This window comes from Tinamus guttatus, unplaced genomic scaffold (genome assembly GCF_059628265.1).
Source record: "Tinamus guttatus ecotype Peru unplaced genomic scaffold, ASM5962826v1 Tinamus_guttatus_pri_ptg000866l, whole genome shotgun sequence".
Lineage (NCBI taxonomy): Eukaryota > Metazoa > Chordata > Aves > Tinamiformes > Tinamidae > Tinamus > Tinamus guttatus.
In genome coordinates, this window is record NW_028289400.1 from 837,239 (window position 1) to 864,976 (window position 27,738).

Genomic DNA, 27,738 nt, shown 5'->3' on the forward strand with positions numbered 1-27,738 from the left:
AGCGTTTGCACTTGGGATCTGCAGGCCCGGGTTATTGCTGGCCTGGTCCCCGAGACCGTTCATGCCAAGAGCTGCTTGTCTGCAAAGTAACTGTGCAGCGCAGCCCTGAGGAGCCAGAAGAATGGAGGATTCATCCGTGACTCGGTCCGGAACAGAGGCCCATTGAGCCTGGCAGCTCGCTTTTAACCCTGCCGTTCTCTTCTGTTTGCAGAGCGAGCACTTTTCCTTCCTGGGCATTAACAATCAGTCCAACCTGACTGACATGAGATGTCGGACTACTTTCTATACTGCACTTGGGCGTCTTCTCATGGTGGATTTAGGTATTACGGCCTTCTCCTGGGAACCAGAGCCGAGTGTCTCGGATGCTGGGCTCTGCGGGGTGCTACATGCTGCCGCTTAGGAGGCTACAGGGCCAGGAAAGGGTGTGAGAAGGGGAAAAGTGGAATGGGATAAGAACGGGGAAGGGGAAAGAGCTAAAGAGCGGCTGGCTCATTGCTGTGTGCCAAACATAATCCATCAGATGCTTTGCTGAGATGGCAGGGCTTGTCCTAGGCTCTTCTAACGCAGCTGGAGACGAGCAGCGACAGCAGCTCTGTGTGCAGACGGGGTCTCCAGCTCTGGGGTGGGCAGCTCTCGACACATCGTGTGCTGGGGCAGCCGTGCAGGTGTCAGCACGGAGCCTGTTCCCTCCTGATTGCCTTCTTCTCGCAGGGGAGGACGAAGATCAGTACGAGCAGTTCATGCTTCCCCTGACAGCTGCTTTTGAGACTGTAGCGCAGATGTTCAGCACAAACACTTTCAATGAACAGGAGGCAAAAGTAAGTGGGGCCGGACCCCCGTGCTCTCCACCCTCTCCCTCTGCAGCGGGTTGCACATCCCAGGTTCGGTCACGCAGGAGAGAACAAGTAAAGCATGAGGAGAGAGGGACGTTCTTGCCCCTGGCGAGACGGTCGCCGGAGTGGGCGGCCTCTCCTCACAGTCCACAGGGATGCGGTGGTGTCCCCTGGGCTCTCCGGGTTCGGGATGCACCCCGTCATTCCAGCAGCCGGGCTGATCTCCCGGCTTTCCCCTGCTGGGAATGAGACACCCCAGCACAGACCCTGGCTAAAGGCTTGTGGCACTGCCGACATCAGGGCGCTGCGTTTTAACTTGTCCTGTTTTTCTTTCGCCATGCAGAGAACATTGGTGGGCTTGGTGAGAGACTTGAGGGGAATAGCCTTCGCCTTCAATGCCAAGACCAGCTTCATGATGCTCTTTGAATGGATGTATCCTTCCACTGCCCTTCCCACCCTGCCAGGCAGAGGAAACACTCTCCTGGCCATATCCAAATGCCATGTTCTCCTGGCTAAATATTGAGTGGGGTTTCACTTTTATAGTACCTGGTGTCATGGCTGGAAGCTCTAAAATGGCTTTGACTTGCTCTGTCCGAAGAGCCGCCTAGGGGCTTGGCCTGTAAATCCCAAAGCTTTTTGAGGGGATATCTACATCTCGGCACCAGCAAGGCTTCCTCCTACTTGCAAAGGCTGCCAGCAGTTTGGTAGGTTGGACCTCTAACAGTTGCTTGAAGAGCCTGGGGGTCTGCCCGGGCCGGAGGAGGTTGCCCTGGCACAGGGGCATCTGTGCAGTGCCCTGGGGCACAGCGGGTGCTTCCTTGGGGAGCAGCCCCTAGTTAGCAGCGTCCCCCACGCGCAGCCTTGGGCTGCTCGGCAGGGCCTGGGGACAGTGCACGAGCTGGCACTTCAGCTCCTGCCCTCGGCTGGCAGCTGCTGCCGTGTTCTCCCTGCCACCAAAGCTCCTTAGCCCTTTCCTCGCAGCTACCCGTCCTACATGCCAATCCTGCAACGGGCAATCGAGCTGTGGTACCACGACCCAGCCTGCACGACCCCTGTCCTCAAGCTGATGGCCGAGCTGGTCCATAACAGGTAGGAGGCTCCGGCGGGCCTGGCACTCCACGGTGTCCGGCCGTTCGGGGTTGAGGCACCCAGTTGTGCTTTTGCTGTCCCTGCTTCCATCTATTTATACTTCACGAGGCGCCCTGAGAAGTGGGGTGAAACCAGCATTGGTTCAGCAGGGAAGGAAATTGTAAATGCCAGCCACATGGCACAGCCCATCTAGCCCAGGCGAGATCAATGAGCATGAATGTCCCGAGCGTCTAAGATGGAGGCAGCCCGTATTAATATTTAAAACCTGTGTTTAAAGTGAGCGTTGTGCAGTCAGCAGCAGGACGGCTGCGTCTGCTCCTTGCTAACGAGGAGCCTCTGCCGCTGTGCGGATAATTCAGGAGCTGCGTGGCCGGCGCGGGCGGTTTGCCAGGCGCCGGCCCTGGCAGGCAGCCAGCCCAGCACAGCCCGAGAGGAAGGGACCGTTGTCGGAGCCCGGCGGAAAGGGCAGGAGATCCAGACACTGTCACTCGAGAGCTCTTGAGAATCCGTCCTGCCAGGCCCTCCAAGCGGCAGCTCCGCAGTACAACGAGCCTCCCCGGCGCGTGTCCTCTCGCCGGTAGCAAAGTGACCTGGAAAAGCCCCTGCACTTGGATTCCCAGCTCCCTGTGCCGCAGCAGGGAGGCACTGCCAAGCCCTGGCTTCTCGGTGCCGTTGGGAATAGGAGCTAGCGAGCCCGCTCCCCTCCGAGACGTTCGCTGGGGTTGTGACAGCGGCCTGGTGGCTGTTGCCAAGGCCGGATTTCCAGACTCCGACTTGTCATATTCCTGAAGTGCGGGAAATACAGGCCCTTTCTTCGGAGACAGCAAAGCTCGTCTGTCCCCGCGCGGCTGTCCCCTCTCTGGCTTTGGGAACGGGTGCAGCCTGTTGACCTCTTGTGAATAGATCCCAGAGCAGAGTGTCCCAGTCCATGGCAGCACACGGAGGTGCCACAATATCGGCTCTGTCTCCACGCTGATACGTATGAGCTCACAGTCATTCCCTGCTTTTCCTTTAGATCCCAGCGGCTCCAGTTTGACGTGTCCTCGCCCAACGGCATCCTGCTTTTCCGAGAAACGAGCAAAATGATCACGACTTACGGTGAGGGCAGGTGGGAACCGGGTGGCCTCGGTGTGCCCGTGTCCCCTCCACTCACCGGGGCACTCGCCAGCCCGGAGCGTGAGGCCAGGCCGGGAAGCAGCACCCGGACACGTGCTCAACGCCTGCTGGCCAAGCCCTCTGCTATGGTGTTTGCCATCAGATGGAAGAGAAAGAGGAGAGCAGGGAGCAGGGAGTCAGCTGAGCCCCGGGAGCGCGCAGGGTGCCCAAGGGGCACCTGTAAAGCAAGCAGAGGGCAATTCTGTCCTCGTGCTGCCCTGTTTCCATGCCTGCAGCCGCGCTCTGCCTGGCTCCTGCTGGAATCTGGCTGCTAACCTTAATGGTTCCCACCTTTTGGCTGGGAAGTGAATGGCCAACGTTTCTGACCAGCTTCCTGACAGCCCTGCTGCTTTGTTACCCCCGTACCCTGAGGGAGAAGGGACCTGGCTGCGGTTGCTGCAATGCTGAGTCTGTTTCTGTGCTCCTGCAGGGAATAGTATCCTAACACTTGGGGAGGTCCCGAAGGATCAAGTCTACGCCTTGAAGCTCAAGGGCATCTCCATCTGCTTCTCCATGCTGAAGGCCGCGCTCAGCGGCAGCTACGTCAACTTCGGCGTCTTCCGCCTGTACGGGGACGACGCGCTGGACAACGCGCTGCAAACCTTCATCAAGCTGCTGCTCTCCATCCCTCACAGCGACCTCCTGGTAAGCGGGTGCCTGCGGAAGCAGCGCGAGCGCGTGGAGGCGCCGAGGGAACGCTCGGCTCGCGGAGACGCGCGCATTCACGGCGCTCCCCTGCCGCTCGTCTCTCCAATGGGCCTCAGCAGAGCAGTTACCAAAACACCTGCTCCTCTCCCTGCAAAATGCTTCCTGCAAGTAAAGGATTGTTCCTCCCTGTCCTGCTGGGACAAAGATCTGGGCCTGTTCGGCCTGGAGAAGAGAAGGCTGAGAGGGGATCTGAGCAGTGTATGTAAGTACCTCAAGGGAGGCAGTGAGGAGGATGGTGCTGGCCTCTTCTCACTGGTGGCCACTGACACAACTAGAGGTCATGGCCACAAACTGAAGCACCAAAAGTTCTGCATGAACTTAAGGAAAAAATTCTTACCAGTGAGGGTGCCAGAGCACTGGAACAGGCTGCCCAGAGAGGTTGTGGAGTCTCCTTCTCTGGAGATCTTCAAACCCGCTTGGACGCAGCCCTGTGCCACGTGCTCTGGGTGACCCTGCGTGTGCAGGAGTTGGACTAGATGATCCCTAGAGGTCCCTTCCAACCTTGAGCATTCTGTGATCTCCAGGTGGCCGCACTTGGAGCGACCTGCTCCCTGCGGACATCCCCCTGCGGAGCCCTGCTCCTGCCCACACCTGGGATACAGAAATGCCTCTTGCAGCAGAGCTTTGAGCAATGTCAGCACAGTCCTGTCCAGCAAAAAAAGAGAAGTGGGGTCGATATAACGGTGCTGGGAGCCTGTTCGGACAGTGGTTTTAAGTGGCAGGGGGAATAACAGAGTCTCAGAAGTAATGCTGTGAAGGAGGTTGGTTTGCTCTCATTCCAGGAGACTCCCTTAGCAATCTTGAGGTGATTAATCACTAGCTTGAGTATCTCCCACAGCAGAAAGTGTGGCTGGTGCTTCCAGAGGAGCCGAGAAGCCTGACGTCTTTCTCGCTTTCTCTTCCTGCAGGATTATCCCAAGCTCAGCCAGTCCTACTATTCCTTGCTGGAAGTTCTTACCCAGGACCACATGAACTTTATAGCCAGTCTGGAGCCTCATGTAATCATGTATATTCTCTCTTCCATTTCAGAAGGCCTCACTGCACTAGGTAATTATTCATGTTCTGTTGTGTTCTTAGAGCTTTGGGTTTGGAAGCGAGTCTGAAATACTGCGAATTCGAAGTAACAAATAAGTGTCAGGTTGAGGCCATCAAGCTGTGCACTGTTGTCCTGGCTGCGGGTCATTGATGTTAGTGTGAACCTGTATTTGTCTCCTGTTTTCTGCACCCATAGAAGGGCTTACAGAGGAGGTGGAGTGGGTTGTTGGGTCTGTTAAGAGTTAAAGCTGAGACATTGGAGATAACGAGCATGTCAGTGAGGACTCACTGTTGCTCTGGGTCGATGGCTCCCTGAACGGGAGCGTGCGATGGATGCTGTCCCGGGAATCCTCCCGGGTGCGTCGGAGCAGCGGCCGTGCCGCGGGTCTCCAGCGTCTCCCGCTCTGTTCCCGCAGACACCATGGTTTGCACAGGCTGCTGCTCCTGCCTGGACCACATTGTCACCTACCTCTTCAAGCAGCTGTCCCGCAGCACCAAGAAGAGGAGCACCCCCCTGGCCCAGGAGAGCGACCGCTTCCTGCACATCATGCAGCAGCACCCGGAGATGATTCAGCAGGTGAGGAGCAGGGCCCTGTTGTGCCGGGGCATGGGACACTGCCGGGAAGCCCCGGATTCTTCCGGCATGACATCATGTGGGATGTGCGTGATCCCTGCTGGAGAGCGCCGGGCTTTTCCTGAGGGAAGAGCGTTTTCTGGCTGATACTGCATCTCCCGTGCGCGTTCACGGTGTGGTAGCTCTGATCTGGACGTGCACTTCAGGGCAGTGCTTTTCCCTGTGCAAGGAACAGCACTCGCAGTTCAGAAGTAAAAGGAAGTAGCACAAACTGAATTTTTTTCCTTTAAAAAAATGGTAGGAACTGCACTGGCAGTTTGTAGAAACGGAGCCAGGAAATACCCCTTCTGCCAAAAAGCAGGTGCTCCTGTTCTGCCCGAATGGAGGCTGTGTTGGAAGCACTGGAACAATCCAGTGGTGCCAGTGCACTTGGAGCAGAGCAGAAGCCGTGGGCTCCCTGACCCGAGAGGGCTGTGGCCGCACTGGAGCGATGCAGGAGCAGCCTCCTGCTGCCCCATGCAGGGAGAGCACGGCCTGGGCTCCGACGGCCTCTGCGGGGGGATTGGAGCAGGTTTTCCACGCTGGGAGCACACCTGCCATCTGTTTCCTGCCCCTATTCCCAACACCTTGGAATATACGTGGAGCTTGCTGGGATCTGCATCCTCTGCAGCTCTTGGGCCTTGGTGAAGCACACAAGGGGCTGGTTTTGAGGCTGGTTTTAAGCCTCCGCCTGCCTTTTCCAGATGCTGTCCACAGTGCTGAATATCATCATCTTTGAGGACTGCAGGAACCAGTGGTCAATGTCTCGACCTCTGCTTGGCTTGATACTGCTCAATGAGAAGGTAACCACCCCACGCCAGCTGGAGGGGCTACAAACTCGCTTCCAAGAGCGCTCGAAACCCCGGGATGAGCTGTGACACCTTCCCTGTCCCATCCGGAAGGGGCTGTCACGCTGCCCGGTGCCGAGCTGGCTTTGCTCGTGGAATTAACCCGTCCTTCTTGTCTCCCCGCCAGTACTTCTCGGACCTGCGGAACAGCATCGTGAACAGCCAGCCTCCGGAGAAGCAGCAGGCCATGCACCTGTGCTTCGAGAACCTCATGGAGGGCATCGAGCGCAACCTGCTCACCAAGAACAGGGACAGGTGAGTGCCCAGGGGCCGAGGGCCACCCCGAGGGCCACCCCGAGGCCCCTGACGCGCGCCCCGCTCTGCCTTTCCCTCAGGTTCACCCAAAACCTGTCGGCGTTCCGGCGGGAGGTGAACGACTCCATGAAAAACTCCAGCTACGGCGTGAACAGCAACGACATGATGAGCTGACGTCTCCCGCCGCGAGTCCAGAGCAGCGACTCTTTGGCCTGGCCCCGAGGGGTTCCCGTTTCCGATGGAAAGAAAAGAGGGCGTTTCCAATCCCTGCTCTTCCCTAGGGCCGGATTGCGCTCGCTTTGACCGAACTCCCCGTCCCGAGGGCGGAGGGAACAGGAGGGTTGAGCTCAGCAGGGCAGGGTGCTGCTGTTTCCCTGGGAGGGGGTGGAAGGGCATAAGCCAGGGGCACGAATCCAGCGTCTCCCTACCCGAATGTCCGCGTGGAACGCCAGCGCTCTGCTGCAGCCTGCCTTGTAAAAACATGTACATTTTTTCATAACATTTTGAACAAGGTTTATATTGACTCGATTTAAGAAAAAACGAAACAAAACACAAAAAAAAAAAAAAAAAAGTGTGATTGAAATTTTTACAGAGTCCTGGTGCACCAGTGCTGGCGTGAGGGTTGCGTATGCGAGTGAGGAAAGCGTGTCCTGCAGGCCTGAAGCTTTACTGGGCGAGGGGTGGGTGTGTGAAAGTGCAGAGATTTATTTAGTGACAAGTGTAGAGAGAAGCAAAAAAAAAGAAAAAAAAAAAGGAAAAAAAAAAAGCAAACATTGTAAAATTCCAAATGTATATTTTTTCTTATTAAGCCCCTTGAAATCACAACTTCCTGTTACCGTCTTGCCCTTGTTATTAGGAACTCGAAGCCATGCCGCGTGGTCTCATTCGTGCTGCTCGTGGGTGTCTCCTACCCCCCGTGTGACCGTGGGCGCTGTCCCCGTGTCCCTGTGCTCCTCGCAGGGCCCCGGCCTCCCTCCCTTGGGCGCCCGGCGCTGCGGGAGCCGCTCTCTCCTCGCCCTTGGCCTCGCTTCCAGCTGCTCCCGAGCTGGGGAACGGGGCGGAATCCGCGCGCCCGCGGCGACGTCCTCGCACGGAGCCGCCGCGGAGGAGCCCCCACGCAGGGTTCTTAGTAACAAGGTTTGCCTAGCATGAAGTACGTAACACCCCCGAAAACGAGTCCGTTCTTTTGCTACGTCACCATAATCAATGTTTTTGGATATAAAATTTCCTTCCGGAGGAAAGCGGAGCGGGGAGGGAAAGCCGTTTGCCTTGTACTTTTTCCACTATTGTTGCTGCTAGTCGTGTGCATTCTCTAGCTCAGCTCTACCCCAGCCACTCACTCCTTAGGGTTTCAGTTTCTCTCCCCAGGCACCACCTCCTCTTAATTTTATTTTATTTCATTTTCCTTTTTTCCCTTGTCCTTTCCTCTGGCGATTGTGTGTGTTGGGTCCTTTTCTCGCGTGAGCAGATTGCTGGTTGACTTGTAAGGGTGTTTGCTGCATACAGTGTAAGCATCGTGACTGCAAATAAACTTCAATGGTTTCTACTGAGCCGCGTCCGTCTGGGCCTCGCCTGCGCGCGGGACACGGGGTTCTACCCCCCGCTTCCTTGGACTCTTTTAGCTCTAGAAACTCTCGGGGCACAAGGGCTTTCTTAGATGTTTATTTACAAGCCACGGTGGGAGGCTGGGGCCCGGCAGAGCCTCTGCCCTGGCACGGGGAGGCCCGGGCCCCGCACGCTGGCCCGGCCTCACGGCGACGCCGCTCCCGGCGCTCCGGCCGGCGCGGGCTTTGCGGTGCGGTTGTAGACAACGTCGTTGCAGCCCTCTCTGTTCCGGGCTATTTCGATGGCGAGAAACTGGATTCTGGTGGCTGCAGGGGGGACAGCAGTGGGTCAGAGGCGGCGGTGGCGGCGCGCGCGCGGCCTCCCCGCGCTCACCGAAAATGGTGTTCTCCTCCGTGTAGCCCTCGCGGCAGTCCAGGCGCAGCAGCGTGCCGAAGTTGAAGTCCTCCACGAGGTCCTGGAACTGCAGGCAGAAGGGCCGCCACTTCTGCGGAGGGCAGCGCGTGGCGGCCACCGGCGGGGGGACGCGCACCGTGTCCCCCCTCCCCGTCCCACCATGTCCCCCTGCCACGTCCCCCCCTGCCCTGCTGTGTCCCCTCCCTGTCCCCTCCGTCCCACCGTGTCCCCTCATCCCCTCCGTGTCCCCTCCCTGTCCTGCTGTGTCCTCCCCCTCCACCCCTCCAAGTCCTCTCTGTCCCCTCCGTGTCCTCCCATCCCCTCCATGTCCCCTCCCCTCCCCGCTCTGTCTCCCCTCATCCCCTCCGTGTCCCCTCCACCCCATCATGTCCCCCCATCCCCTATGTCCCCCCGTCCCCTCCATGTCTCCTCCCCATCCTGCCATGTCCCCCCCGCTCCACTGTGTCCCTTGTCCCACCATGCTCCCCTGCCTCGCGGTGTCCCTGCCGTGTCCCCCCATCTCCTCTGTGTCCCCTCCCCACCCCACTGCGTCCCCTCTGCTGTGTCCCCTCCCCGTCCTGCCATGTCCCCCCGTCCCGTGTCACCCTGTCCCGCCGTGTCCCCCTCTGCCCCACCGTGCCCCCCCGTCCCGCCATGCGCCCCCGCCCCGCCGTGTCCCCCCATCCCCTCCATGTCCCCTCCCCGCCCCACTGTGTCCCCTCTGCTGTGTCCCCTCCCCGTCCCCGTTCCCCCCATCCCCTCTGTGTCCCCCCATTCCACCATGTCTCCCTGCCCCACCGTGTCCCTGCCGTGTCCCCCCATCCCCTCCGTGTCCTCCCCTCTGTCCCTCCGTGTCCCCCCGTCCCCTCTGTCCCATCGTGTCCCCCCATCCCCTCCGTGTCCCCCCCGGCCCCTCTGTCCCATCGTGTCCCCCCATCCCCTCCGTGTCCCCTCACCGTCCTGCCATGTCCGCCCCCGCTCCACTGTGTCTCCCATCCCGCCCTGCTCCCCTGCCTCACGGTGTCCCTGCCATGTCCCCCCATCCCCTCCGTATCCCCTCCCCGCTGTGTCCCCCCTGCCATGTCCCCTCTCCATCCTGCTGTGTCCCCCCATCCCCTCCACGTCCCCCCCCCCGCCATGTCCCCCATCCCCTCCGTGTCCCCTCCCTGTCCTGCCGTGTCCTTCCCCTCCACCCCTCCAAGTCCTCTCCGTCCCCTCCGTGTCCTCCCATCCCCTCCATGTCCCCTCCCCTCCCCGCTCTGTCTCCCCTCATCCCCTCCGTGTCCCCTCCACCCCATCATGTCCCCCCATCCCCTATGTCCCCCCGTCCCCTCCATGTCTCCTCCCCATCCTGCCATGTCCCCCCCGCTCCACTGTGTCCCTTGTCCCACCATGCTCCCCTGCCTCGCGGTGTCCCTGCCGTGTCCCCCCATCCCCTCTGTGTCCCCTCCCCACCCCACTGTGTCCCCTCTGCTGTGTCCCCTCCCCGTCCCGCCATGTCCCCCCGTCCCGTGTCCCCCTGTCCCGCCGTGCCCCCCTCTGCCCCACCGTGCCCCCCCCGTCCCGCCATGCGCCCCCGCCCCGCCGTGTCCCCCCATCCCCTCCATGTCCCCTCCCCGCCCCACTGTGTCCCCCCTGCTGTGTCCCCTCCCCGTCCCCGTTCCCCCCATCCCCTCTGTGTCCCCCTATTCCACCATGTCTCCCTGCCCCACCGTGTCCCTGCCGTGTCCCCCCATCCCCTCCGTGTCCTCCCCTACCCCACCATGTCCCCCCGTCCCCTCTGTCCCATCGTGTCCCCCCATCCCCTCCGTGTCCTCCCCTACCCCACCATGTCCCCCCGTCCCCTCTGTCCCATCGTGTCCCCCCGTCCCCTCCGTGTCCCCCCATCCCCTCCGTGTCCCCCCCGTCCCCTCTGTCCCATCGTGTCCCCCCATCCCCTCCGTGTCCCCCCCGTCCCCTCTGTCCCATCGTGTCCCCCCATCCCCTCCGTGTCCCCCCGTCCCCTCTGTCCCATCGTGTCCCCCCATCCCCTCCGTGTCCCCCCCGTCCCCACTGTCCCATCGTGTCCCCCCATCCCCTCCGTGTCCTCCCCTCTGTCCCATCGTGTCCCCCCATCCCCTCCGTGTCCCCCCCGTCCCCTCTGTCCCATCGTGTCCCCCCATCCCCTCCGTGTCCCCCCATCCCCTCCGTGTCCTCCCCTCTGTCCCATCGTGTCCCCCCGTCCCCTCTGTCCCATCGTGTCCCCCCATCCCCTCCGTGTCCCCCCCGTCCCCTCTGTCCCATCGTGTCCCCCCGTCCCCTCCGTTTCCCCCCCCGTCCCCGCTCACCGCCTTGGCCGCCTCCGACTTGAGCTCCTCGGGGTCGAGGCGGTCGACGCGGAGGCCGCCGAAGAGGCGCCGGAACTCGCCGTAGATGCGCTCGTCCAGGCGCGTGAGGCGCAGGCGGGCCGGCTCCACGGCCGAGATGAGCTGCGGGGCGGCGCGGGGCTGGCACCGGCGCGGCCCCCGGCCCGGCTCCCCCCCCGGCCCCGCTCGCCCCGGTACTCACGTTGTAGTGCACCTCGGCGTGCTGCGCGGCGCGCGCGGCCCACAGCGCCTCCACGCCGGGCTGCGGGCACACGGCGCGGCCCGTCACAGCGCGCGGCGCCGCGGCCCGCTCCCTCCCGCCCCCGCCGCCGCACTCACGTCGTTGCCGTAGGCCTCGGCCGGCAGCGAGAGGGCGCGCGCGGCCGCCGCGGCCTCGCCGGGTCCCTGCGGGGCAGAGCGGGAGGTTGGCGGGGGCGGGGGGGGCTCCCGGTGCTGCCCCCCTCCCCGCCCCGGGGCCTCACCAGCGTGCCCAAGGGCGCCGCCATGATGCCGGAAGCTGCCGTACGACAGGACCCCCCCCCCTCGCGCGCATGCGCTGCCACCGCGAGGGGGCGGGGCCTCTAGGGGGCGGGGCCAATGTGGGTGGGTCGGGGGCGTGGCCTGGCGGGGCGGGAACTGGTGGCGCGCGGGGGGCGTGGCCGGGAACGGGGCAGCCGGCAGGGGACGGGGACACCGGGCAGCGCGGGGTGGCACCTGGTAGACTATGGTGGCACCTGGCACTACATGGTGGCACCTGGATGACAGTGCGTGGTGGCACCTTGCAGGGCACCGGGCACCCAGCAGGCTGTGGTGACACCTCCTAGACTATGGTGGCACCTGGCACTACATGGTGGCACCTAGGTGACAGTGCGTGGTGGCACCTTGCAGGGCACCGGGCACCCAGCAGGCTCTGGTGGCACCTCATAGATTATGGTGGCGCCTGGCACTATATGGTGGCACCTGCATTTCAGTGCATGGTGGCACCTGGCAGGGCATAGGGCACCCAGCAGGCTCTGGTGGCACCTCGTAGACTATGGTGGCACCTGGCACTACATGGTGGCACCTGGATGACAGTGCGTGGTGGCACCCAGCAGGGCACAGGGCACCAGCAGCACACAGTGGCATCCAGCAGCGGTGGCCATGCTCGGTGGCACCGGGTAGGCAATGGCGGTGCCCAGCAGTCCCTAGTGGCACCCGGATCCCAGCACCTGGTGGCACTGCCAGAGCAGAGCGGCCCCAGCCAGCGGGGCCCGTGTGAGCGGCACCCGGCAGGGCCACCACGGTGGCAGGGGGGGTGGCAGCGAGGAACGGGCCCAGATGTGGCACCAACGGCCGGGGCGGGACGTGCCCCGGGGGCTGATTGGGTGGGCAGAGGCCACGGGGCCTCTAAAAGCCGCAGCTGGGGCAGGGGCTGCAGTTGGGGCTGCTGTGGGAGCCCCTGTCCCCTCCTTGCCTTATGCCCCTGTCCCTGTGCAGGGACCTGCCACCATGTCCCTCACCAGCAGCAAGTCCAAGAGACCCATGTCCCTCATATGGGGTGAGCAGCGGGCCCCAGGCGCGGCCTCGGTGTGGCCAGGGGGCACCGCGGCGTCCCCGGTGTCCCCGTGTCCCCGCTGAGGCTGCTGTGTCCGCGGGCTGAGCGGTGCCAGCGCCTCCTGCACCTTCCAGGTCCCCGACGAGTGGCCGTACAAGCAGCAGTTGGCCCTGCGCACGGTAGGGCTCGCCGTGTGCCCGGGGGCCACGCGGTGCCATCGCGAGGTGTCCTCCATCCCCAAGGTTTGCCTGGGGGAGACGGCCCGGGACGAGTTCCACGTGCTGGAGGTCGTGGTCCCCGAGGGCCCGCGCGCCCCGGTGCCGCTCGCCACGCTGAAGCCCTCGGTGCTGCCCATGGTGAGTGGGGACGCCGTGGGGGTGACACCGCGAAGGTGGCACCGCGGGGACGTCCCTGCCACGCGCCTCTCCCGCAGGCCACACTGGTGGGATTGGAGCAGACGCCACCCATCACGTTCCGCCTGCGCGCCGGCTCTGGCTCCGTCTCCGTCAGCGGGCAGCACGTGTCCCGTAAGGAGCCATGGGCGCCCTCGGGCCCCCGCGTGTCCCACGCTCAGCCGGCCTCTCCGCAGTGATGTCCAGTGTGTCCTGGGAGGAGGAGGAGGAGGAGGAAGAGTCTGCGGAGGAGTCCCCCATGTAGCGCCGCAGGGCACCAAGCGGGGCAGCATCCCCACATCCTCTGCAGTATTGTGTCCAGTTCTGGAGCATTGTGTCCAGTTCTGCAGTATTGTGTCCAGTTCTGCAGTATTGTGTCCAGTTCTGGGCTCCACAGGACAAGAGGGATGTGGAGCTGCTGGAGAGAGGCCAGCGCAGGGCTACAAGGATGATCAGGGGCCTGGAACATCTGCCCTGTGAGGAGAGGCTGAGGGAGCTGGGCCTGTTCAGCTGGAGAAGAGAAGGCTGAGAGGGACCTGAGCAGTGTCTAGAAGTACCTCAAGGGAGGCAGTGAGGAGGATGGGGCGGCCTCTTCTCACTGGTGGCCACTGACAGAACTAGAGGAAATGGCCACAAACTGAAGCACCAAAAGTTCCCCAGGAACTTAAGGAAAAATTCCTTCCCAGTGAGGGTGCCAGAGCCCTGGAACAGGCTGCCCAGAGAGGTTGTGGAGTCTCCTTCTCTGGAGATCTTCAAACCCGCTTGGCCGCAGCCCTGTGCCACGTGCTCTAGGTGACCCTGCGTGTGCAGGGGTTGGACTAGATGATCCCTAGAGGTCCCTTCCAACCTTAAGCATTCCATGACTCTATGATCCCCAAGGCAGGCGCCGATGGCCCTTGGGAGAAGGGGGCTGGGAGCCCCCGCGGGGCCTGTGGAGCTGCCGGCTCCAGAGCTGCCTCTGTCCCCTAGAAGAGGCAGCAGGAGGAGGAGCGGTGAGTGTGGCGGGACACGCCGGGCACCCGCGCCGGGACCCTCCGCGTCCCAGCCCGCTCCCTCTCCTCGAGCAGGAACGTCGCCTCCAAGGACGCCCTTCCCGGCAAGGTAGGAGCTGGCGGGCTGCATCCACGGCTCCAAGCTCCCCGGGATTGATCCCAGCTGAGCTCAGTGCCAGGGAAGGGGCTGCTCCCATCCCGCTGCTCCCAACCCGGAGCACTGGGAAGTGCCAGGAGCTCGGGGAGCCCCGGGCTGGGCCGGGGCCTCGCTCTGCAGCAGGGGCAGGAAGGCGGCACCGAGGCGGTAGCGCCCGGTGCAGCGGGATGCAGGCAAGGGGGAGCGGGACCCTGCGGGCCTGGGGTGGCCTGAGCGCGTTCGTGCTCTGCCAGCACCTCTCCTTCCCTTCCAGAGCCCAGCGCAGAGGAGCCCACGGCCACCGCTGGCGTTCAGGGTCACACGAGACCCGCTGGTTGATGCTGGCCCCAAAGAAAGGCTCCGTTTTGCACCTCCAGCTCCTGCTTTTTTGGAAAAGGCTGCACCGGCTGCAGCGCTGCAATTCCCACTACTCCCTGCAGAGGCCGGGACGGCAGTGGGGCCGGGAGCTGCTCTGGGGGCATCCTCAGCGCAGGACCCTGCAGCATCCTCGGAGCATCCGGTGGCTCCCGGCTCCGGGCCATGTCCCCGCGTGGGTGACAAGTGCCACCCTGGAGGGGACAAGGGGGAATTAGCGAGCAGCAGGGGCCCATTGGAGCCCATCGCCCCGCACGGGGTTGCAGGCGCTGCTGTGGGCCCGGGTTGCCTCCCGCACCACAAAGGCTGCTCTAATCCCGCTCCAGGTGGGTGGTGGGGACAACCCCCGCGCCAGCTGGCCCAGGTGGCCCCCAGCCCCACGCGGGGTGGCCGGGGGGCTGCATCGGCGCGAGGGTTTGACGGGCGGCCCCCTCCCCTCCAGCTTTCGGCGCCCGGCGGGAGCCGCTTGCCCCAGGCAGCTCCCCCCGGTGCGTTGACGGCTCCGCGGGAGCGATGACGGATCCGCAGCCGCGTCCGTCATCGCTGGGCACCGGAGCGGCGGGATGCTGAGCCCCTGCCCGGGGGGTTGAGCCTCCACCAAGCCACCAGCTCCCGGCTGGGGGGAGGCTCAGGCCATTCCTAGAGGGAAACGCGGAATGGCAGGACCTGGTGGGGGGCGCTTGGGCTGCCCCCAAAGCAGCCGGGGAGGGTTAAAGGGGGGCGTCAGCAGCGAATCCGCCCCTGCTTTCGGGGGCTCCACGTCGCCTCCTGCGCCCAGGGAAACTGAGGCAGCGGCGGCAGCGCGAGGGGACGGCGGCAGCGCCGGGGCTTTGCCCGACCCCTCGTGTGGCCCCGCGGCCTGGCGGGACCCCCCATCCACGGAGCCTTCCTCCCCGCCTCCCCCGTCCCTCCTCCCTCCGGGCCCCCGCTAGGTGCGACCGGCCTCCCCTCGGCCTCCCGGGGGAGGCTCGGCCCCTCGGCCGCGCTTTAAAGGCCGCCGCGGGGCCGGCCGCGCGGGAGCTGGCGGCTCCCGCCTGCACCGGCCACCGGAGCGGCCGCCGGGGCGGCCCATGGGCTGGGGACGCGGCGGGGGGCACCGCGGACGCAGCCCCGGCTCGCGGGCCAGCGACGCCGCACGTGGCTTCGGAGGAGCCGCACCCGGAGCCCGGGCTCGGAGCGAGCGGAGCGCGAGGAGGACGCGGATGGGACGGTCGCGGCCCCCCGTGCGCCCGTCCCGGTGGCCGGCGGGTCCGGCCGGGGCCATGCAGCCCCTGAGCCCGCAGCGCCTCTCCCTGTAAGTGTGCACTGCCTCTCCTCGCCGCGCGTCCAGCAGGACTTTGCCGGGAGCGCGGGCGGGCAGGAAGGCACCGAAAGAGCAAAACTCGCCCTCAAAGCGCCGTTTTTCTCCCTTTCTCTTTTGTTTCGAAGCGCAGGTGCTTGCAGCTCCTCCTGTTCTCCTGTCACACGCAGGTAGGTCGCCGAACGCTCTCCCTGCTTTCCCAACCCGCACTCGCTGTGTGCCCGCGACGCGTCGGCTTGGCGGGCGCGCGACCCAGCGCCGCGGGCCCTTTGCTCCCGAATAACCCCCGGGGGGACGGGGGCCGCTCCGGGCGCGCTCGCCGCGTGCCGCTCGCTGCCGCCGCGCGCGCAAGGTCAGCGGGCGCTGCCTCCCCGCGGATACATTTCCCGCTCCGTGCCAAGCCCGGCAGCCTTGAGCGCCCGCAGGGAGCGGAGCCGGCCCCAGCGCCGTGTCCCCCCCTCCGTGGAGATGCCGCCGCTTTTTGTGCGCTTTAGAAAAGCGGCCGCTATTAAAACGCACTGTTCCACATCGGCAGTGCCTGGACAAACGGCCGCCCCCGGCACGCTCGGCACCCTTTTCTCTCCTCTTTCCCCCCAAGGGAAATGCCTTTATTTCTTTGCAAGCGAGAAGGGAAGGGAGCCGCCTTTGACGGAGCGGGGCCTCCGGCGGCCCCAGACTCCACAGCGGATGCAGCGGGAAAGGAGGCCCCAGGCACCGCAATGCTGGTGGCGGCCGGGTCCCCACGGTGCCCTGAGGGACACAGGGTGGCCGGTTCCTGCAGGCAGCGATGGCAGCAGCGGGTGCCACCGCGGGCCGCGGATGCTCCTTCCCAAGCAGTCGCGGAGGTCGCCGGGAGCGCGTGCTGGCGCTACCTTATCCCTGCCGTATTCCCACAACCGGGAACGCTGGGCCTGGAGCCATCGCGCGCTCCAAGGGATTTGCACCATCCTGCTCGTGGCCAAGGCCGCACCACGAGCACCCGGCAGCCCCGAGTGGGAGATGCCGGTGAGCGTCCGGCCGGGAGCATCCCGGTGGCCACCGCTCGCCCGCCGTCCCCTTGCCGTGGGCTGTCCCAAGCAAATTCACTTTATTTTTCCCGTTGCAAACCAAGGGGGAGAATCAACCGTCTCCTAATTTTAACCAGTACGTGAGGGACCAGGGCGCCATGACCGACCAGCTGAGCCGCAGGCAGATCCGCGAGTACCAGCTCTACAGTCGGACCAGTGGCAAGCACGTCCAGGTGACCGGCAAGCGCATCACGGCCACCGCCGAGGACGGCAACAAGTTCGGTAGGGACCCGCGGGCGCCGGATGGCCCTGCTGGAGCCGGTCGCATCCCCGTTTTCCCGGCCCGGAATGGTGATTCGGGAGCTTGGCCCGCGCTGCTCGTGGCTCTCGGGTCAGTTCTAGCCGCTCAGGGACCGAGTTCAGCCCCGGTGAAACATCGGCTTTCCAGCCCTGCCGGGAGATGGATCGATGGGGCTGTGCGTGCTGGCCTGGCGCCATTTAAAGGGCTCCTTTTTCCATCTGGATAATTTTTGCCCATCACCGAGAAAAAAAATCCCCCTTCCCCTGCGGGCTCAGGGTTTCCTGGGCACCTCCCAATCCCTCTGCTCACACCCGCACACAGCACGGGGCCTTCCCGGGCATCCCGCAATTCCCCCCTAACAAAACAGCTCCCAGGGGAGCCACACGGCCAGGCCCCGCGTTTCCGAAGGCGCTTTCCTCCGAGCCTCACACAGCAGTGATTTTCCGAGTCCTATATCGATTTTCCGAGTCCTATATCCGAGCCTTTCGCTTCCTCATCTCTCCCTGCTCAAGAACGGTGACTTTGAGCAGAGAGGCGGCCGCCGCCTGCGCCTGGCGGCAGCACCTGAAATATTTATGTGCCCAGGGAGCCGGGCGAGCGCAGGGCCATGGAGCGGCTGCCGGCGCGGATGTGCCGGGTGGGAAGGGGCCGCCATTCCCGGAGATGGGATCCTGGGATGGGATGGGACCCCGACGGTCTCGCTCTCCCCGCAGCCAAGCTCATCGTGGAGACGGACACGTTCGGCAGCCGCGTGCGCATCAAGGGCGCCGAGAGCGAGCAGTACATCTGCATGAGCAAGCGGGGCAAGCTCGTGGGGAAAGTGAGTCCCGCGGCCGCCCGCGCGCCCCGGCGCCGCCGGCGCTGCCGGCCGCTCACGCTCCCTCTCCCGCAGCCCAACGGCAGGAGCAAGGAGTGCGTCTTCACGGAGATCGTGCTGGAGAACAACTACACGGCCTTCCGGAGCGCGCGCTACGAGGGCTGGTACATGGCGTTCACGCGGCGCGGGCGGCCGCGGCCGGCGGCGCGCAGCCGCCAGACGCAGCGCGACGCGCACTTCATCAAGCGCCTCTACCGCGGCCCGCCGCCCTTCCCCAACAGCGGCGAGCGCCGCAAGCACTTCGAGTTCGTGGGCTCGTCCTCGCCGCCGCGCCGCACCAAGCGCGCCCCGCGCGCGTAGCGCCCGCACCGGCCTCGCCGCGCGCGCCCCGGCGCTCTTCTCCTCCTCTTTTTTTGTGGTTTTAAGGACAATGCTCTGTTTTTGTCACCAAGGAGCTTGGGGCGCAGGCGCTGCTTGCTGAGCTGGTGCCGGGATCCCTGTGTCCTTAGAGCCTCACGGCACCCACGGCTGCTCCGTGCTGCTCAAAACGGGGGGATGCTCCGTGGTACCCGGTGCTGGGGCTGCTCTGTGGTCCCCAGCTCTGAAGATGCTGGGGACATCCCAGGGACACCCCCATCCACTGCCCAGTGCCATCGTCCCCAGCAGCCGTCGCTGCACCCTGGACAAGTTTCCTGCACCGCCAGGGTCTGCAAGCCGCGATGCCGGCTCCGTCCCGCTCCCAGCGCCCCTCCACATCCCTCCCGACCACCCATTCCTGCATCTCCCGCACGCTCAGTGCGTGCTTTGCCCCTACAACACCCAGGAGAGCGCCGGGCTCATGGGACCACACGGAGAAGCGGGGCCACCACTTGTCCCCGTGGCCCCCGTTATTTATTGACCAGGAAGCGCCTCTCCAGCAGTGCCGCAGCCGGAGGAACCTGCTGGAATCTGGGGGTTGCTCGTTCTGCCAGGGCCATGAGCTGCGCCCCTTCCATAAATAACATTGTAAGTCAGTTTAGGGCCTAAACGCTTAGACTGGGGAGTTTATCTGTGTATATAAAGAAGGGAAAGCCCTCGGGCGAATAAAAGCGATTTGTCCGGAGCGCTGCTCTCGCCTCCCCGCCGCTTCACCCGGCCACAGGGGCCGGGATCCGGCGGGCGGCCGGGGGCACTGACAGCGGGGAGCAAATTATAACAGTGGGAGTTAAATGAAGCTTTAAAGCAGCGGCGAAACGCAACACCCGGCAATTCCGGGCGAACAATGCGCCGGCGCGGGCGGCCCAGGTGTGCCGGCGGGAATTAGCCGCGCGCTCGGCTTAATTTTTGCCCTCCTGTTTCCTTCGGCCTCCCGGCCGCAGCTCCTTGTTCCCGCAGGAATCTGAGACATTCTTTAAGCGGGGCGCTTTGAGAAAGGGCCGATTTGCTCTGCCCCCACCACCCCCTCCCCAATTTAGCCCTGGCTTCAAAGGTAGAGGAGTTCCCTTTGTGCGATCTCCGCTTTAATTTTCCCCCCCCCGTCCCTTTTTTCCCCTTCTCCTCTCCTTCCCAAGCCCTTCCTCTCTTTTCTTTCAGGGCTTTCCCCTTCCTCCCCTCTCTTTCTTCTCGCCCTCCCAGCATAGAAAGGGCTCGGAAGGGCGACTCCTTTTTAATTATGGCTGGGGAAGAAAAACCTCACACTGGTTCATTCTTGTGTTTTGAGGTGAGACCTGGGGCGGAGGGGGGCCAGGAAAGCTCCCTGTGCAGAAGGGGCACTGGAGGGTGTCTCACCCCGTGCCTTTTCCAAGGGTTTTTCTTCCCCCACGCTGCTTTGACGGGGGGTGTCAGGGGGATGCGATGCCGGCCGGGATGAAGGGCCGAGGTGGGGGCGATGCTGGCACCCACCCTGCCAGTGGCGCTTGCTGCCAGGGCCACCAGCCCCAGCAGGGAGGGTGGCCACGATGCCCGCTCTGGTCCCTGCCCCTCTGCTCCGTCCCCAAGCCACAGGTGCCCGCGACGGGGGGTCTCTTAGGTCCCTGGGGACAAGCGCCGTGGGGCTGCCCCACCGTCAACCCCCCCTCAAAGGATGCTGCGCTGCAAAGGGGACCCCCCCCCCCCCGCTCCCCGCAACGGGGCCGTTGCTGCAAAGGCCTTTTGCGGGGGGGGGGACACGGGGCGGCGGCGGCGGGAGGCGGTCGCTGTAGCAACGCGCGGGGCGGCGCAGCCGGGGATGCTCCGCGCGCGCGTGGCTCCTGCCGGGGAGGCGACACCGCCCGCCGCCCGCCGCGGCCGCCCCTGACGGTAGGACCTGGCCCCGCGCCCCCCTCCCGCACCATCGCGGCCCCCGTCCCCGCTCCCCGTCCCCCGCGGTGGCCGCGGGCCCTCCCGCCGCAGCGGGGCCTGCGGGCAGCGGGGTGAAGGGCGCGGGCGGGCGGAGCGGTCACCCCGCGGCCTCGGCAGCGGGGGCGGTTCTGGGGTTGGGGTCCCCCCGAGGCGGGCGGGGAGCGAGCAAAGCGCGGCCGGGCCCGGCGCCGACGCGGGGTGGGGGGGCACCTGCAGACTCCTCCCCCCGCGCCGGGCCCCCATCCGTGCCCAGGCCCCGCCGCGGCTGCCGGTAACGGGGCCCCGGCGGGCACCGGCTGCGGGGAGGCGGGGGGGCAGCGCCGGGCACCCCGCAGCACCGGGGGCCGGATCCGCCCCCCACCCCCGGCCGGCAGCCGCGGGGGGGATCTGGACCGCAGAGCCGCGGGGGCGGCCGGAGCCCTCCCTGCTCTGCCCGATCCCAGGCGCTCCGGAGCATCCCAGCCTGGAGCGCTGCCAGGGTGCAGGAAGGGTAGGGGGGCTCTCCCCGCCGGGCCGGGACGGGAGGGGGGGGCTCGCGGAGCGGGAGGGGGCGTTGAGGACCCCCCCACCACCCCGGGCGGCGCCGGCACCATCGCGCTCCCCCCGCGGCCGCTTTGCGGCGGGGAACGGCGGCGCCGGTGCCATCCTGCTTCGTCATGATGCCGGTACCGCCGCCCGTGTCGGGAAAGGGCCGCAGGCGGCGGCGGCGGCGGGGGCGGGCGCGGACCCCCCCTCCCCGCCCCAGTCCCCCCCTCCCGCCGTTACGCGGGTCCGCGTCGCCGCCGCTCCGTTATCGGCTGCGCAGCCCCGGCGCTGGCGCCGCCAGATACCCGCGCAGGGCCGGAGCGCGCCGGGAGCGCGCAGGGAGCGAGCAGGGAGCGCGCAGCGCGGCGAGCCGGCGGCCCGGGGGACATGGGAACGGGGTGAGTGACGGCCCCGGGACGGCCCGGGGCGGGAGGGGGCCCCGCTGCTTTTCCCCTCGACCTTCCGGTGCTGCCGCCGCCCTCTCCGCTTTGCTCTTTATATTCCCTGCTGCCTCCCGGCCGCTCCGGCCGTGCCGTGGAGGCTGCATCCCCCCCAGCGCCTGCATTCCCCCCGGCTCCTGCATCCTGGTACCTGCATCCCCCACGCCAACACCGGCGTCCCCTCTCCCTGGTCCCTGCTCCCTCCCGGTGGGTGCTCGGCGCTTCCCAGCCGGAGCAGAGAGGCTCCCCCTGCCTCCACCTGCAGCCTCTCCCAAGGGAGCGGGATGGACCCAACCTGCTGCCCCCGGTGCCACCTGCGCAGCGAATTTTTGCAGCCTCAGCGCCGTAGCTAGGGGAGCACTGGCACCCACGGGAGGAGTACGGAAGGGCTGGAGCGCCCCTCGGAGCCCGGCGGGAGAGGGGCCGGGGATCCATGTTGGGGATCCCAGGTGCCGGGCACAGCCAGGGCCGTGGGCGAGCGAGCAGCGCGGCTCCGGCAGGGCTAAGCCCGGCCTCTCCCGGGAACACCCGCGGTGGCAGCCGCCAGGAAGGGACTGGTAGAGGCCAACAGAGCTGCTGGGGGCACCTAGGACCCCCCTAGGGCCGAGCAGGGGCTGGGGTCACTATGCCTGGAGCAGGACAATCTGGAGACCCCAGGTCCCCAGCCGGCCGGGCACAGGCTGCGCTGGCACCCGCGCGGACCCCCCTCCAGCCCCCTTGGGTCCCTGTGTGTGCAGGATGAGCAGGCTAATCCCGCTTTAATCCCGGATTACTCGCCACGTGAGCCGCTGCGGGCTGCAGCATGGCCATCGGGGCCGCGTGGGGGCAGGTCCCCAGGCCTGCGAGGGCGAGCGGCACCTGTCCCCACTGCCGGCTTGTCACCTGCTTTGGGGGCTTGGGCAGTCGAAGACTCCAAGCAGGGCTGGGGCCTGGGATCCTGCGGGTTTGGCCCAGGTCAGTCCAGGGTTCCCAAGTCACTGGAAGGAACAGAGAGGGGGCAGCAGGTGGAGATGCCCCCATTACCTCCATCTGCTACTGGAAAGGGAATGTGGATTGCTGTCCACTGCCCCCAGGTTCCTGAGAAAGGGAGGCTCGGAGCATCCCTGGGCGTTGGGATGCAGTGAGCAGTGGGATGCTCGCTCGCTCCCGGCTCCGTGCTGACCTGCTTTTCCTGCCCCACTCGCCCCGCTGCACCCTCGGCACCGAGAGATGGAAAATCCCAGGCGCTTCCCGCTGGCAGCTGGTGGCTTTTAACGCTGGCGAGCCCTCCCTCCCGCACGGAGTTAAATGGCATGGAAGGAATGGGCTCCTCAATAGCCAGGGGGTCGGCTCCCCTCCGCAATGAGGTTCCTGTGGGGCCAGAGGGGACGAGAACCAGGACAAAGGAGGAACCGGATACCAGCGCGGAGCCAGCCCGGGATCCGCTGCCCTGGCCTCCCTCCGGCTCTCCCGCTGGGATCAAGTTGCCGGTAGGATCCCACTTGCCCTGCTAGAGATGCCCAGGGAACCGGGAGGGCTGGGGCTGCTCCAGCCCATCACCCCTGCATCAGGACTGCCCTTGTTGTGCACCGCTGAGCTGCTCTGGGCACCGTTCCTCGGTTTCCCCACGGATGCAGCCAGCAAGGGGGGGTCCCCGGGGGCCGCAGTTGTTTATTTGGTGGCGTCGCTAGGAGGGAGCAGCGCGGAGCGGGCGGCAGGAGGAGCCGGGTCGGGAAGTGCCGCGTGTCCCCGGGGCTCTCCCTCTCCGCCTGCTCCGGGAACTTGTGACCCGGCCGGATCCCCTGCTTGTTCCTGCCGCGAGGTTTTTTCCGCGGCAGCTGCGGCCGAGGCCGGGCCGGGCGGCGGGCGAGCGTGGGAATGGCAGAGGGCGGCACGCAGAGGAGGAGCGGGAGGGGAGGAAGGCTGGGGCTGCTGCTCTTCCTCTTCCCGTCCTCCTCTTCCCAGCGGCTTTCCCTCCTTGCAGCGGAGCCGCCGCCGGCCCCGCTCGCGTGGTTGCGACGCGGAGCTGGCCCGGGCCGCCCCCGCTGCCCTTATCTCTGCGGGCAGCAGCGCTGGGGCGGTGGCTCCCTGCTGCCCGCAGATAAGGTGTCCCCGTGTCCCCCGGCCGCGCCACCGTGTCCCCCGGCCGTGCCGCAGCCCTGCGCCAGCCCCGTCCCCCCACCCGCGGCTGCTCTCGCTCCATGTGCGTCTCTGGCCTCTGTCCGCCCGCACCGCACGCTCCCTTGTGCAGGTAGGGCTGGTGCTGCGAGCCGCTCCGGCACGAGGTGGCCACCGGCCTGGCCGGAGTGGCCACCATGCTGGCAATCCGGCTCCGGCCACTGGTGGGAAGCAGGAGCTCATGGGGACAACCCGGATGATGCCGCCTCGCCGCGTGTCCAGTGCAGCTCCCGAAGCGCCGTGAGCCCCTGGCCCTGTGGGGCCAGCGCTGAGATGGGGTGGATTTTTGCACTGGGGGTCCCAGAGGAGCGAGCGGTCCATGCAGGCACCGCATGGAGCAGGGAGGGCCAGAGGCTCCGGAGCACCCCCATGTCCCCTCCCGGGCAGCGGGGAGCAGGATCCCGGTGCTGGATGATGCCCCCAACCCGGCTCCCTCTCTGCTGCTCTCCCGGGCCGCGCTCCCAGCTGCTCCGATTCCCCAGGCTTGGGATGCAGCAGCATCACGGGGTAGGGTTGCTCGGAGCAGGGCTCGGCCGGGAGGGCGGCCTCCGCCTGAAAGGGGCAGTTTGAGGAAAATCGGGAACGTTCTCCTTTGTTGCACGTGTTTGTTGGGGGCTTAGGGCCCAGTGAGGGCTCGGTCGTCCCCGCGTGGGACGGGGCCCGGCCCGCTCCCGCTGGAGCCTTCTCGAGGCCACCGGCCGCTGGGGACAAAAGGCATCATTAGCTCTGCCCCGCTGGGCAGCGCGCGTCAGCAGCCACCGCCGCCGCACGGACACGGTGCGGCCGGGAAGCCCTTCGGAGCCGCCGGGAGCCTCCGGGCACCGGGGTGAGCAGGCAGACGAGGAGGAAGCTCCGCGCGCTGCCGACCCGCCGCTCGTCCCGGGCGGGATGCGCGGTCTCGGCGCCGGCAAAAGCTGCTCCGGGGCTTCCCGGAAAACCCCACTTGGCAGCGCTCGCTCCGACGGGGCAGCCGGGAGCGCGTGCTGAGCGCCTGGGCCGTGTCCAAGGGCGCTGGCCGCTGCTGGCCGGTGCGGCAGGAGCAGCGCTCGGAGCGGTGCCGGAGCCCGGCCCGGCGCTCACTCAAGTCCCCTGTGTCCCCACAGCGGCAGCAGCCAGCGCCAGCCCGCCCGAGGGATGCGGAGCCACAGGGGCCGCGGTGAGTGGGGCCCCCGATCCCCCCAAATCCCTTCCCAGTCCTCATCCCATCCCGGAGCCCTCTGGATGGGATCTGTGGTGCCCACGGGAGCGTGTGCAGCGGGGCCGTGGGCACCTCGTGGCCCCGCAGCATCGTGCACTGGGGAGGGTCCTGGCCTGGCCCCGGTGCCCCGGGGTGGCCGTGGCCCCGAACGCCCCTTCTCGTCCCCACGCAGGACTCTGTAACTGACACAGCCCCCCAGCCCACGGCTCATGGAAAGGCTGCAGAAGGTGAGCGGCGCCTGCGCATGGCAGGGGATGGGGAGCACATGCGGGGGCTGGCTGGTGGCCACGGGCATTGGCAAGGGGGTCCCCCGCGCTGCTGCTGGCTCCCTCTCCCTTGGCCAGCCTTCCTCCCCTCATCCCCCTCCTCCCAGCCCAGCCTGGTGGCACCATCTAGTGGACACGTGTCCTGGGAAAGCCGCTTTAACCCCCGCTTGGAGCGGTGCTCCGGAATTCCCCGTCCCCAGGGGCACCTCGCGCACGGTGTCCCCGGTGCCGCCGTGGTCTCCCCCGGCACGTAGCCCATGGGCTGCGCTTGGCCACGCTCCCGCTCTTCCTTCCAGCAACCGCTGACCTCCCCAGGGAGCGTCTGCTCGTCCCGCGGCTCCAGCGTGCCGGGATCGCCCTCCAGCATCGTGGTGAGCGGCGCCTCGGCCCGCGCGCTCCCCTCGAATCCCCCCGCGGCCACCCGAGCGCCAAGAGCGTCCCCTTCCTGCCAGGCCAAGATGGACAACGAGGTGCTGGGCTACAAGGACCTGGCGGCCATCCCCAAGGACAAGGCCATCCTGGACATCGAGCGGCCCGACCTCATGATCTATGAGCCGCATTTCACCTACTCGCTCATGGAGCACGTGGAGCTGCCCCGGAGCCGGGAGGTGAGGGCGCGCGGCGCGTCCCCCCGTCCCCGCGCTGCCGCCGGGGACGTCCCGGCTCGGCGCACGGAGCCAACAGACCCCGCTTTGCTTTCCGCAGCGCTCCCTGTCCCCTAAGTCCATCTCTCCTCCTCCGTCCCCAGAGGTGAGTGCGGAGCCGGGACCGGCGGGGGGGGTTGCGCATCCCGGGATTCCCTCTCGCTCCTCACCGGCCCGCAGGTCATCCGGGAATGGCTGGAGAGCCGCTCTCCGGGCAGCGCCGCGCAGGGCGCCCCGCGGCCCGGCGGCCCCGCGGCCCGCAGCAGCGTGCAGCACTTCCACCGCCCCGGTAAGGTCCGGACCCCCCCATGGACCCCCCACCGCGTCCCCATCCCTGCGCTCACCCCTCTTCCCCGTGCAGAGACCGACACCGCGGAGCTCAACATCTACAAGAAGCCTCCGATCTACAGGCAGAGAGGTGAGCGCGGCGGGGGGACACCGCGGGGGGAAGGGGACACCGCGGTGGGGAGGGGACACCGCGGGTCGGGGGGCACCGTGGGCTGTTCTCATCCCCGTGCCACCCCGTGCAGAGCATCACCCCGGCGCCCACCACGGCAAACACCTCATCGAGGACTTGATCATCGAATCGTCCAAGTTCCCGGCGGCGCAGCCCCCAGACCCCAACCAGCCGGCCAAGATCGAGACCGACTACTGGCCGTGTCCCCCGTCCCTGGCCGTCGTGGGTAGGTTGGGGGCGCCGTGGGGACGGGCGAGGGGACGGTGACCCGCTCTCATGCGCCCTCTCCCCTCCAGAGACCGAGTGGCGGAGGCGGATGGCGTCCAAGCGGGGCGAGGAGGAGGAGGAGGATCTCACCGAGGAGATGAAGAACCTGCGGGAGCTGCAGCGGCAGGAGCTGAGCAAGGTGCGGGCAGAGCCGGCGGCTGGTCGCCAGAGCCTCGAGGTGCTGGGGACACGGTGACACTAACCCTCTTGGTGCTCCTCTGCCCCCAGGTCACTTCCAACCTCGGGAAGCTCATCCTGAAGGAGGAGATGGAGAAATCCCTCCCGATCCGCAGGAAAACCCGCTCGCTGCCGGACCGGACGCCCTTCCACACATGTACGTGGGGTGGGCGCAGGTGCCCGCTTGGCTCTTGTGGGCTCTGCTGGAGGTGCCAGTGTCACCTGGCTTGTCCCCCCCATCCTGCCGGATCATGTCCTGGCTCTGGGGCATCCCCGGCTCTGGCTCCCGTCCCGCACTGACGGCCTCCGGCTTCTCTTGCAGCTCTGCACTTGGGGAGCTACAAGAGCTCCTCGCTGCCCGCCTCCGGGAGGAGCACCCTCACCCGGGTAGGTGGTCCCGCGTGGGGACACGGTGGCCACGGCCCGGTGCCGGCCTGGCCCTGGCCACGCTCCGACGCTGTCCCCTCTCCTTCGCAGCTGCAATCAGCGGAGTTCGGCTCTGCAAGCAGCGACAAGGGCAGCCCGGGTGAGCACAGGGGCCGCTTGTCCCTGGGGCGGGGGACCCGCGGGGACGTCCCCAGGGCTCACGCGCTCCCTTCTCTCCCTCAGCTTTGCAGGTGAGCGCTCGCCCGGCTGCCACCGCGGGGACCTGGCGTGACGGTGACGTATGCCGGGAGCGGGCAGGGAAGAGGGGGGACAGCGGGGAGGTGGGGGGCATCGTTTGGGCGGGTGCGGGTGTCCCTTGGCAGGGTGACACAGGCTTTGCACCCGCAGAACGGCCAGCGTGGACGCATGGACAGAGGCAACTCCCTGCCCAGCATGTTGGAGCAGAAGGTGAGAGGGGCCGGGGGCTCGCGGGGGACACGGGCAAGCAGGGGACAGAGGGAGGACGTGGCTTCTCTGCCCCATGCAGATCTACCCCTACGAGATGCTCATGGTGACGAACAGAGGTCGCGTGAAGCTGCCGCCCGGCGTGGACAGGACCAGGCTCGAGGTGGGCGCCGAGGCGGGCACAAGGGTGGGCCAGGGCTGGGGAAGGGTGTCCCAATGTGACCGTGTCCCCCCCTCCCCGGCCCTGCAGCGTCACCTCTCCCCCGAGGACTTCCTGCGGGTCTTCGAGATGCCCCCCGAGGAGTTCAGCAAGCTGGCGCTGTGGAAGCGCAACGAGCTCAAGAAGAAAGCCTTCCTCTTCTGAGCCCTCCTCTTCCGAGCGCCTCGGCGCGCGCCAACGGGATCCCTAGGGACCCCCCGCCCTGTCCCTGTTCCCTGCGCCCCGGTGCCCTCCCGGCTGCCCCGTTCCTGTCCGGCTTCCCGCTGGCACCGGGACTGGCCCAGCGGGGAGGACCCCCGTGCCCGGCCCTGCTCTGTGCCCACGGGCTGGGGGCGTCCGGGGGCTTCCCCCCCACCACGCACCTCCCGCTGCCCCGGGTGCCCCCTGTGCCACCGCCGCCACCGCGGGGACAGCCCCGAGGCCGACGGGCTCCCGCCCGCCTGGCTCCCCTCCTGCCCCGTCACCATCCGCTGGGACCAGCTCCTGCGGCGAGGACCACCCCGACCTGGACACTGCCACAAGCCGTGCGGCGCAGGGGCACCC

General features: G+C 66.5%; 5 protein-coding genes across 6 annotated transcripts in view; 4 read left to right on the plus strand and 1 right to left on the minus strand.

Annotated features, from left to right (window-relative positions):
• XPO7 (exportin 7) overlaps positions 1-7,047 on the plus strand; it is a 28,655-nt gene extending 21,608 nt beyond the window's left edge. For both annotated transcript variants that reach the window (XM_088537798.1, XM_088537799.1), the window contains exons 18-28: positions 212-320; positions 712-818; positions 1,177-1,265; positions 1,815-1,922; positions 2,938-3,020; positions 3,508-3,722; positions 4,694-4,832; positions 5,237-5,397; positions 6,138-6,236; positions 6,409-6,536; positions 6,617-7,047. In XM_088537798.1, the coding sequence (XP_088393924.1) occupies positions 212-320; positions 712-818; positions 1,177-1,265; positions 1,815-1,922; positions 2,938-3,020; positions 3,508-3,722; positions 4,694-4,832; positions 5,237-5,397; positions 6,138-6,236; positions 6,409-6,536; positions 6,617-6,710 (1,332 nt within the window). In that variant the 3' untranslated portion in view covers positions 6,711-7,047. The remainder of the gene's footprint in view (positions 1-211; positions 321-711; positions 819-1,176; positions 1,266-1,814; positions 1,923-2,937; positions 3,021-3,507; positions 3,723-4,693; positions 4,833-5,236; positions 5,398-6,137; positions 6,237-6,408; positions 6,537-6,616) is intronic.
• A 1,238-nt stretch (positions 7,048-8,285) lies between these two features.
• PBDC1 (polysaccharide biosynthesis domain containing 1) lies at positions 8,286-11,982 on the minus strand. Its single transcript, XM_088537828.1, has 6 exons — positions 11,904-11,982; positions 11,180-11,301; positions 11,043-11,102; positions 10,823-10,963; positions 8,475-8,586; positions 8,286-8,407 (listed from the first exon to the last, which is right to left on the minus strand). The coding sequence occupies exons 1-6, from the start codon at positions 11,980-11,982 to the stop codon at positions 8,286-8,288; spliced, it is 636 nt and encodes a 211-aa protein (XP_088393954.1).
• A 346-nt stretch (positions 11,983-12,328) lies between these two features.
• On the plus strand, positions 12,329-13,031 carry NPM2 (nucleophosmin/nucleoplasmin 2). Its single transcript, XM_088537829.1, has 5 exons — positions 12,329-12,377; positions 12,459-12,553; positions 12,617-12,730; positions 12,808-12,901; positions 12,964-13,031. The coding sequence occupies exons 1-5, from the start codon at positions 12,329-12,331 to the stop codon at positions 13,029-13,031; spliced, it is 420 nt and encodes a 139-aa protein (XP_088393955.1).
• A 2,500-nt stretch (positions 13,032-15,531) lies between these two features.
• On the plus strand, positions 15,532-18,054 carry FGF17 (fibroblast growth factor 17). Its single transcript, XM_088537830.1, has 5 exons — positions 15,532-15,563; positions 15,703-15,739; positions 16,681-16,858; positions 17,591-17,697; positions 17,770-18,054. The coding sequence occupies exons 1-5, from the start codon at positions 15,532-15,534 to the stop codon at positions 18,052-18,054; spliced, it is 639 nt and encodes a 212-aa protein (XP_088393956.1).
• Positions 18,055-24,505: 6,451 nt separating this feature from the next.
• DMTN (dematin actin binding protein) lies at positions 24,506-27,347 on the plus strand. The gene is given in 15 exon segments (XM_088537778.1): positions 24,506-24,560; positions 24,896-24,970; positions 25,052-25,207; positions 25,305-25,349; positions 25,424-25,532; positions 25,605-25,661; positions 25,774-25,926; positions 25,997-26,106; positions 26,196-26,301; positions 26,467-26,531; positions 26,622-26,670; positions 26,754-26,788; positions 26,790-26,978; positions 27,058-27,138; positions 27,226-27,347. Coding segments are annotated over 15 exon segments (1,362 nt in total). The 5' UTR covers positions 24,506-24,542; the 3' UTR covers positions 27,340-27,347.
• The last annotated feature ends 391 nt before the right edge of the window (positions 27,348-27,738 follow it).